At 43.3% G+C, this 10,249-nt stretch overlaps 1 protein-coding gene across 1 annotated transcript in view; it reads right to left on the reverse strand.

The window, feature by feature from the left end:
* KCNT2 (potassium sodium-activated channel subfamily T member 2) overlaps nucleotides 1-10,249 on the reverse strand; it is a 451,804-nt gene that overhangs the window by 8,120 nt on the left and 433,435 nt on the right. The window contains exon 29 of the mRNA XM_019502030.1: nucleotides 3,094-3,178. Within this exon, the coding sequence (XP_019357575.1) occupies nucleotides 3,094-3,178 (85 nt within the window). The remainder of the gene's footprint in view (nucleotides 1-3,093; nucleotides 3,179-10,249) is intronic.

Raw genomic sequence — 10,249 nt, forward strand, 5'->3', positions numbered from 1 at the left:
ATATATATATATATAAAATATTATCCTGAAAATATATTAACCTATGCAAACTGAGTAAGCCCTTTTATTTTCTTGAGTAATTGATTTTGGCGGGATGGGGTCCTCCAACTCTCCTTGGGTCCCAGAATGTTTAACTGGATCAACATCTAACAAATTCTTTGGTAGTTCCCTTGTATCTACCGCTCCTTACTTGTGGCACATTGTGGGGGGGGGTGTGTGTGTGTGTGTGTGTGTGTGTGTGTGTGTGTCCAAAGGCATGTGAGAGGGAGCAGGATGCAAGCTTTTGTAGATCCTAGGTGCATCTACAGGAAATGTTTACTGCAGAACTGCCTAATTAGCTCCACAGTAAAGTCTCAGAACCGACATGTGCAGTCCTATTAGGTCACAGTAAACTAATAAATGCTGCAATAGGTTAGTACTTTTAAGTACAAGAACTATCCTGTGGTGGTGTTATTTACTGCACAGTTATACTTGTGTGGACACTGACAGGGCTGGCTGGGGCACACGGATGCTTCAATGCAGGGGCTTCCTGCTAGCTAGCCCAATACTGAAACAGCCCCTTCACAGTACATTGTGTTGAGTAAGAGCAGCCCTAGGCTGGCAAGCTGACCCCTGGGCCCCTGCCAGCTGGAGTGCTCCAGCCAGGCTCAACATGCTGTGGTCTTAAGTGCACGTGTAAATATGGTGGCCAGGAACAATAAACTCTGGTGCAAGATGCAATAGAATTTATTGCACTCTGCTAATAGCACATGTAGATGCACCCTCTATCGACAAACGGTTGCCTGTGACTACAGAGAACTGAATGTGATAACCAAGGAGGCCCCTTGCAGTCCTATGTTCCTATGAGAATTTGCTGAAATAAACATATAGTTATAGCCCTTCCAAGTTTCATACCATCTCACCCAGGAAGCATCACAAACCATAGCGACACAGGTTCCTGAGGCTCATGGAAAGCCCTTACATGCAGCCAGACCTTGAGCCAAGAGCTCAGGGCTTCCAAAGTCACTCAGTGCTTTGTGGTGGCCTTACCATGCAGACTGCCTGATGACCATGTGGGTATCCATTAGGATTAAACCCCAGCTAAGACAGGGATGAGTTCTCCAGCATTTTATCAAGGTGGAAAAGCTCCTGAATTTTTCAGAGCATCAATGGGCATTTATACACATAGTCTGGTGGGGAAGGTACATTAATTAGTTATAGATTTCTCTAAGGTCAAATGATCTTTAGTTAAAATGCCCCTACTGCCATTTTTCAGCACAGGGACACTGGTACATGTGATGCTGGAGCACAGAAATTGCCATGCTTCAGGAGATTCGATTAATCGAGTATGCTCCGACACACTGTAATTACAGTGTGTTAGAGTAGCTTTGCTGCCTGTATATACATGACTATGACCAATGTGTCTGTTTTTAATCTAGCTGAAATTGGGTTAATCCTCATAAGGAAGTACAGAGGCAAGCAACAATGAAATACCTTTGGACTTTTTGAACCTTGAAGAGTTTGCTCTGGGTAAAGATCCTTTTCTATTTGTGTTGTTTTATTGAAATCATTTATGTAACTGTATTGCCACTCCACCCAAAGAATCAGGCACAATGATCTTTTTCATCTGTCTCTCTCTCTCTCTCACACAAACTCCTTGCCTGAAGAAGTTAAAACACAAGTGGGCTATGTGAGAACAATCTTTGCTTAAATTTGGCAGGGAAACCAATTGTTTTTGTAAATAAACCCATCCCATCTCAAGATAAAAAGTCAAAATAAAATATTTTGGAACTGAAATCCTGGACTATTTTGTTTAAATTAAATGTGTAAAACGATGTTTCTGATAGATAATTCCCAGCAGCTACTGTCTCAAATTGCCATACTACTTTTCAGTTTCATATAGTTGCAGCTCTGAAGACCTTAGAAAACCAGAGCATTTATAGACATGTTCTGAGAGTGGTAAGGGGGGCACTTTAGAGTGGCTACCAGACTCACTCTAATTATAGCTCCCAAAGTGTCATGTGTATCAGCATCTCTGCGATGAAAAATGGTGGTAGGGGTGCTTGTTAACTAAAGCTCAAACAAGCTTTAGTTAAAGCACCTCTGCCACCATTTTTCAGTGCTTCAGCAGTAATTTACCACGTTTCAGCAGACTCGATTAATCCTGTCATAAGTTCACCAAAGTCAAGATATTTTTGTGAAACATTTCAGTTTTCACAAACTAGCATTTTATGACTGTGACAATTTGGGAAATTCTTATGAATTCTATTGGTGCTGGAGACTGTGCATCTGTTACAGACTGCACATTCCATTTTGAGAGCTGACCTTATCTTCTCCATTTTTTTGCACTTTGCAAAATTTCAAGATGTAATAACACAGGGCTAACAAGGGAGAGTCATGACATCTTGATTATCTTCTATTCACAGTTAAGTGCCATGAGCAAAGTGGGTTTTCTTGTTTTGATGAAACAAGATGAAATCCTGATTTGCTGGAAAATTCTACAGTACATTAATGCAACCTGTAATAATTATTCTATAAAAGTACCGTCAATATCACAGGTGCTAACATGTTGCACTTCTTGGTAACCATGAAAAAACGATCTCAAGCAATGTGTATGTGTTATGACTATGTAACTTGTATCTTAATTATCTTAGACATGGATTTATCCTTAGGGCCTGATCCTAAACACAGGGAATTCAGTGGAAGGCATTCCACTAAGTTTTAAATCAGACCCTTAAATCCACAAAGAAAATTGAGCTTTGATACAACTGATGGGTAACTTTGGAAGGCTGATCTTGCAACTGGAGATCTAACTCATAAGCAAGAAACCTAATGAGACTATTAAATAATAGGAAGGCATCTAAGAGCTCAATGTCCTTAGTTGAATTGTTACTACAATTTAGAGGGAAAAGGGTTGTTAATTTAAATAACAGGGCGCATTAAAATGTGTTGGCGCAAATGAATTAGGCTTTTTTTTTCATTTTAATTTTCTTACAAGTGCATCAATATTATTTCTCCTGGGATAAAAACAAGAAAAGCAATACTTTTCAAAGGATACAAGAAAGGTGAAAATGAGAAACTTTGTGTATCTTATGCCTTATGTCATCAACTTACACAACATCATTCAGCTCTAGTCTTGTATCTGGGGAAGGATTGATCAGGATGTAAGAAAGAGTGTTCTGATGATCATTCATTTCATCTGGAGGATAAAAAATATATATACAGGGCTTATTATATTATGCTCAAACAAATTTAAGAACAAAAGCTTTTGATAAACCAAGCTTAACATATTGTATCTGGGGCAGATAGCTTCCAAAAGAGTAACTTGTTAGATTTGTTTCCCAGCTACCCCATTTATTTTCGCTCAGCTGGAGAACTTGCATCCAGTTTCCTTTCATTGGAAATACTTGACAGAAACTAATTTTTCCTTCAGAAAGGTAATCAAAATAAAATAATAGTAAATGAAAAAATGCAGCGCAAAATCTATTAAACGTATTGAATTTTGCTACCACAGGAATCGCTATGTTGCCTGTATTTCCATTTTTGTAACAACTTTGCTAAGAAAAATAGCATGACAAAAATATTGTTAGCACTCAAATACCAAACAGGGAATATCATAATCAAACCTGGAGCTATAATTCCCTTAATGCTAGTGAATGTAATTCTCTATAATTTAACTTCACAATGCTTTTATCTATCACCTAGTGGAAAGCTGAATGGGAAAAAAAATCTTTTGAGGGAATTTCAATGATTGGCATTATGTTCCTTTTGCCAGCGTGGTACCTGATGTGCTTTTCTGGATTCCAGGGTGGCTCAGTGGGAAGGCGATACTGGGGTTAATGCTTAGACTTTTTTTTCTAAAAGTGCCATCAGCTTCTTACCTTCTGTGTAAAATAGAGGACTCTGAATTAAAAGGTATCAATGGAAAGAAACCCACACAGAATGAAATACATGGCACAAGATGAAAAGCTGCACAGGGCAAAGTACTCAATGCCCTTTTCACCTCAGTCTTCACAGACAAAGTCAGCTCCCAAACTACTGCACCTGGCAGCAGAGTTTGGGGAGGAGATGAGCAAGTGACAGTGGTGAAAGAAAAGGTTAGGGACTATTTAAAAAAGCTGCATGTGTACAAGTCCATGCACCTGAGGGTTCTAATGGAGTTGCCTGATGTGACTGAAGAGCCGCTGGATATCTTTGAAAACTTGTGGTTATGGGTGAAGGTCCCAGATGATTGGAAAAGGCAAATATAGTGCCCATCTTTAAGGGAAGAGCGGGGATCCAGGGAACTTAAGATCAATCAGCCTCACCTCAGTACAGCGAAAAATTATGAAGCAGGTCTGCAGGGAGTCCATTTCTAAGCACTTGGCAGAAAAGAAGGTCATTAGGAACAGTCAGCATGGATTCATGAAGGGCAAGTCATGCCTGACCAACCTGATTGCCTTCTTTGATGAGATGACTGGTTCTGTGGATGTGGGGAGAGCAGTGGATGTGATACACCTTGACTTCATCAAAGGTTTTGATACAGCCTCTCACAATAATCTTGCAAGCAAGCTAAGGAAGTATGGCTTGGATGACTGGGCTGCAAGGTAGATAGAAAACTGGCTGGATCATCAAGCTCAGAGGGTAGTAGTCAATGGATCAATGTCAAGGTGGCAGCTGGTATCAAGTGGAGTGCCCTATGGACCAGTCCTGGGGCTGGTTTTGTTTAATATCTTCATAAACAACCTGGAAGTTGGGATGGAGTACACCCTCAGTAAGTTTGTAGATGACGCCAAGCTGCAAGGAGTTTTAGATATGCTGGATGGTTTGGCCAAGATTCAGAGAGAACTTGACAAATTGGAGGACCAAAAGAAATCTCATGAGGTTCAGTAAGGACAAGTACGAAGTCCTGCACTTAGGAAGGAACAATTCTATTTACTGCTACAGGCTGGGGACCAACTAGCTAAGCAACAGCTCTGCAGAAAAGGCCCTGTTGGCTGCTGTGGACAATAAGCTAAATATGAGCCAGCAGTGTGCCCTTGTTATAAAGCAGGGTAACAGAAAACTGGACTGCATTAGTAGGAGCACTGCCAGCAGATCAAGGAATGTGATTATTCCTCTATTCAGCACTGGCAAGGACACATCTGGAACACTGTGTCCAGTTTTGGACCCCCCACTACAGAAAAGATGTAGACAAAATAGAGTCCAGCGGTGGGAAATGAAAATGGTTAGAGGGCTGGGGAACATGACTTACAAGGAGAGGCTGAGGGAGCTAGACTTGTTTAGCTTGGAGAAGCAAAAACTGATGTAGGTTTTAATAACTGGCTTTAATCAACTGAAGGGTGGTTACAAAGAAGATTGTGCTAGACTGGTCTTGGTGGTGGCAGATAACAAAACAATGAGCAATGGTCTCAAATTTCAGCAAGGGAAGTTTAGGTTAGATATTAGGAAAAACTGTTTTCACAAGAAGCACTAAAGCACAGGAACAGGCTCCCCAGAGAAATTGAGCACTTGCAATACTTGGAGGTTTTTGCAATCCAGCTAGATAAGGCCTTAGCTGGTTTGATATAGTAGGGGATGATCCTGCTTTGGGGAGGCATTTGGACTAGATGACCTCCTGAGGTCCCTTCCAATCCTAATTTTCCATGAATCTATACCTTTAGACTATAAGTCTATAGGTATATAATTCTATACTTATAGAGTCTACACCTGTAGCCCTATATAATCACTGATGAGTGCAATTATTCAAAGTTCCAAGTGGCCTTCAATACTCACTGTATCTTCAATGCAGGACATACCTTTCTATGGTTTCATGGCACCACTCAGGCCAATTAAGTGCCCTCACTGCTATGGAGCCCTAACTGAACTTTCTGTGAAGAGAGGTTTCATTTTCATTTTCTGATTCTGTCCATTTCAATGTCCTCTTTTTGTTGACATGAAAACTATTGAAGGATGAACCCTATTTCTCTGGAGAAGGCCTTTTAGAGTCTTCACTGAGTAGGATCTAGGGGCATTTGCTATATTTTGAAGAGCTCCAGACATAGGCAGATACAGAGTTTACTAAAAGGGATGTGACTCTTAGACAATGGAGGAATGGGGGGCGAGGTGTGGCTGGAGCCCCTGAGCTATAAGGGGACACCAGGGTGCTGGGCAATGAGCAGGTTCAGGAACTGATGCTGCTAGAGTCCCAAAGTTATTCCTGCCCCACTTCCAGAGCTGTTTCTGTCTTGCTACAGCTATAGGCTGCTGGCTAGCGAGGGTTCCCCCACCTATGCCTGCTCCCCACCCTACTCTTCAGTGTCCTCTCAGAGCTCTGCCCCTCTGGGGTTCTGGCTGCAGGGAGCAACTGTGTGGGCTGCTCAGCGTGGCTGGGGACAGTGGTGGTGATAGCAGCAGAGAAATGTGACCACACCACTGCATTCCCATAGATCTGACCCTGGTCCATACATTGGGAACTTTAGGGCCAAACTCTGTCCCCTGGCAGTATTTATGGTAGTGGTTTAGCTCTATAGCCAAAAAGCCCAAGGCAGAATTGATCTAAGTTATGTGATTTTCTGTAAAAGGTCTAGGACAGATCACTAGTGAATGATACATAGGCACCTGTCTCTGGTCTCTGAGATATGGTGTGCAGGAGCCAGAGTTGGGCTCCTTGGGGCTGAGCCCAAGCCCAGGGTCATAGGGTTTCCTGGCTGGGTGTGCAGGAGCTAGGGTTGAGTTCCATTGGGCTCTGCCTGAGCGTAAAGGCCAAGTAAAGCAGGAGGATGACTTCCCGGGTCTTGCATAAATGCAAGCCAGGGTTTTGTTTGCTTTGCCAGCTGCAGCATCACATTGGTGGCTCATGTGCATCTTGTGGTTATACTTGACCCCCAAGTCTCTTTCAGTTACGGTGCTAGTGAGTGTAGCATTGCCGAACGTGTAAGTATGATGTGTTGTTCTTTTTCTCCTGAGGCACAGCACCTTGCATTTCTCCATATTAAATGCCATCAAGTTTTGGTCTGCCTACCTTGTGAGCCTGTTGAGGTCTGTCTGAATTGCTACCCTATAGTACTGTAGCTGACCACACTTCCCCATAATTTGGTGTCATAAGCAAACTTAGCCACTCCACTTCTAACACCAGAGTCCAGATCATTTATAAATACATTAAAGAGTACAGGTCCGAGTACAGAACCCTGGGGCATACCACTGGTCACCATGCACCATGTTGATTTAGTTTTTTTCCAATATCCTTCCAGGGATTGAGGTCAAACTGATTGGCCTATAGTTTCCCAGATCTTTCTTCCTTCCTTCCTTTCTTGAAGATAGCAACCCAAGCCATACCCAAGGCTGTGGAATGACCCCCTCCCCCCAGGTCTTAAAACCACTGGAAATCTTACTGCCTTCCACTCCAAGAGCAAAGTGCAATTATTTTACCTTTCTTTCTGTAGAAAAACATAGTACTGTATGCATGTTATAAAAGTAGATTAAAAAAATTCTAAACCTCTCCACTGACTGCCACCTGCCAGCAAGGACAGGGGATTGGTGGGGGTAGCTCAGGGCTACTCTGTTCTGATCTCAACAAACAGTACTTTTAAAGATGGAAAGTTTGCTGTCTTGATCTGAAGCCCCTGTGGGGGCTGCAGGACAAACCTCTTTATATTGGTAGGTTGTAGGAAACAGTTTAGCTCAAAAAGCACAGAGCTTAGCACAGGGATGGGAAAAATATGGCCTGTGGGCCGGATCTGGCCCACCAGGCCATTCTATCTGGCCTGTGGGGCCCCTAAAAAGTTTAGAAAATTAATATATTTCATATTTCATAGGTGAAATATTTATCTGCCCCAGCTGCCCATCAAAGCTGACAGGAGCCAGGGCAGTAGGATGCAGGGGGAGCTGGCAGCAGGACCCAGTAGCCATAGCAAGGCTAGGTCAGCCCAGCCCCAGCCAGAAAGAAGCCTGTGCCTACCAGAGGTTTCTGAGTTGGGAGCCTGGGGCTGTTCCTGCCTCCCTCCACTGGAGAGGACAATGCAAATAAGAAGGGGGAGGGGAGGCATGGCAGGACTGCAGGTGATCACGCCAGTCCTCAGAGCTGGTCCTGGCTGGCTTCTGCAGTCCTGACTCTGCATCCAGGAACCATGTGGTGCTGGAGCAGTGGGCAGGGCTGAGGAAGAACAGCAGCAGGCAGGAAAGTGGGAAAATAGCAGTGGCAGGCTGCGGGGCTCATGGACAGAAGCATGGGGCCAATTTTGGTGTTCCCGAGCCAGGGCCCAGAGCAGGGTGGCAGCAGCACAGGGTCCAGACTGGCAGGGGCTCTAAGGAGCTGGGCTGGGCTGGGCTGGGCTGGGCTGGGCTGTGCCAGCAGGGAGAGGTGGGGAGCCAGTGGCCCTTGACAGCTTGCCAAAACTCGGTAAGTGTCCCTCCACCCAAAATAATTGCCCACCCCTGGCTTAGCATGAAGCTAATATTATGCTTTAGAAATAAAAATCATAATTTAAAATTTTTTCCATGAAAAGGCAAACAAGAATTTCTCCCCTGTCACTTCACTCAGCTAGGATTAATCCAAACATTTTGAGACCAAAGTTTCAAAATTAGTCAGAACATGGAAGCTCAAACTCCCAGATTAGCCATGGCCCTAGGCTCCCTATTGGCTCTATTATATGGGCACAGAGCATGGAAACCCTGAGAGCCAGAGTTGAGGTAGGAGTTCTGGCACTTGGAATACTCAGGGATGCCAGACTCTGCTCTACAATTAGTCACATTGCCCAATGTGCAACTGTCAACCCTCTGGATCATAGTGTACACATAAGAGGTCTAATCAAATGCCTAATGGCTGTGTCTACATGTACACTCAACTTCAGAGTAGACTAATTAGCTGTGGAATAAAGTATCACTGTCTACATGTGGAACGCTATTAGGCCACAGTAAACTAAAAAGTCACCGTAAAGTAGTACTGTTGAGGACAGTATTATTTTACAGTAGGGTAATTAACTGCAATTAAACACATGTAGACACTGACCACAGCCGTACATTAAAACTGGTCAGCCCAGACTGAAAGGCCTAGAATCCTGCTGCCTCCTAGCCACACAGCTCCACACTTTCAGCACCCTTGTGCTGTAGCCAACCCCTCCTCCTCCTGACATTGCCACCCAGAGCCCAGGAGAGAGCAGGACAGGAGTGGCCCTGGAATGAACTGCTTCACCCCTGCTCAAATTGATCTGTCCTCAGTGCAAGTATAGGTGGTGCACCCAGGAGTAATTTACTCCAGCTCAAACTGCTCTGGAGTTTATTGATTCAAATTAATTGCACAAAGAGATGCACCCAGTGAATCCATTTGTGGATGACAAGCCGAATTTGAGATTGACAAGGCTTGTCACAAGTTTCACAGATCTATACGTTGTCTGATTTGGAGTCCAAATTTACAGCACACTGCTTTGTTCTTTCTCGCTTTGCTTTCATATTGTGGATTAAAGCTGCTTTATATTGAGCTGTACCCAGTGCCAAATATTCCCTCCAGGTCAGATAGGATTTTGCACATTTCTCCCAGCTTTCTACACTGATGTTGAATGGCTCCATATCATTTTTGTATGCATTGTGGTACCACCATAGAAAGTCACTCAACTTTCTAGAGCTGCTTTAAATCTCATTATACAAAATAGTCTTAGGAAATACAGTCTTCTCCCATTCTCCTAACATGGCCAATCCATCATAACCTCCTCTTCTTGATAGTGGTTTCTAAGTGTGTCAGTCGTGCCTCAGCACCACTGTGTTTGATATTCTGTCTTCCCACTTCATTTTCAGGGTCTTATGCAGACATATCATCGGGAAGCTGTTCAGTCTCCTGATATGCCTAGCATATATACTCCACATATCTGAACCTTAAAGCAGGGATGACAATGCACAAGTCTCATAGATTTGTGTCTTTACCTTAGATGATACTTTGCTGTTATTCCACGCACATTTCAGTAACACAGTTACAGATTTCTAATTGGTCAATGTGACAGTGCCAAACAGTATTGGATGTTACTTGCACTGTGCATGACAAAGAATCTGTTTGTGCACTCACAACCACAGGCTGCCATTATTAAGTCCATGGTAGTCACCTGCCTCAATTAGAACCAGGACTCTCAAGGTTTCCAAACTCTCTAATCCAGAGTAAGGAGTATGCAAGAGTGGGCTCCCCAATCCTAGACAATCCATATGGATCAAGATTTGTAGATTAATTACTTTTTGTAATATACCTGCCATCTTTAAAAGCAAATATCTAATTTGAGTATACTGTATAAAATGTCAGGACAGGGAAAAGAACCCCCCCCCCCCC

The sequence above is a fragment of the Gavialis gangeticus genome, unplaced genomic scaffold (assembly GCF_001723915.1).
Source record: "Gavialis gangeticus isolate Ggan-Ray unplaced genomic scaffold, GavGan_comp1, whole genome shotgun sequence".
Taxonomy (NCBI): Eukaryota; Metazoa; Chordata; order Crocodylia; family Gavialidae; genus Gavialis; species Gavialis gangeticus.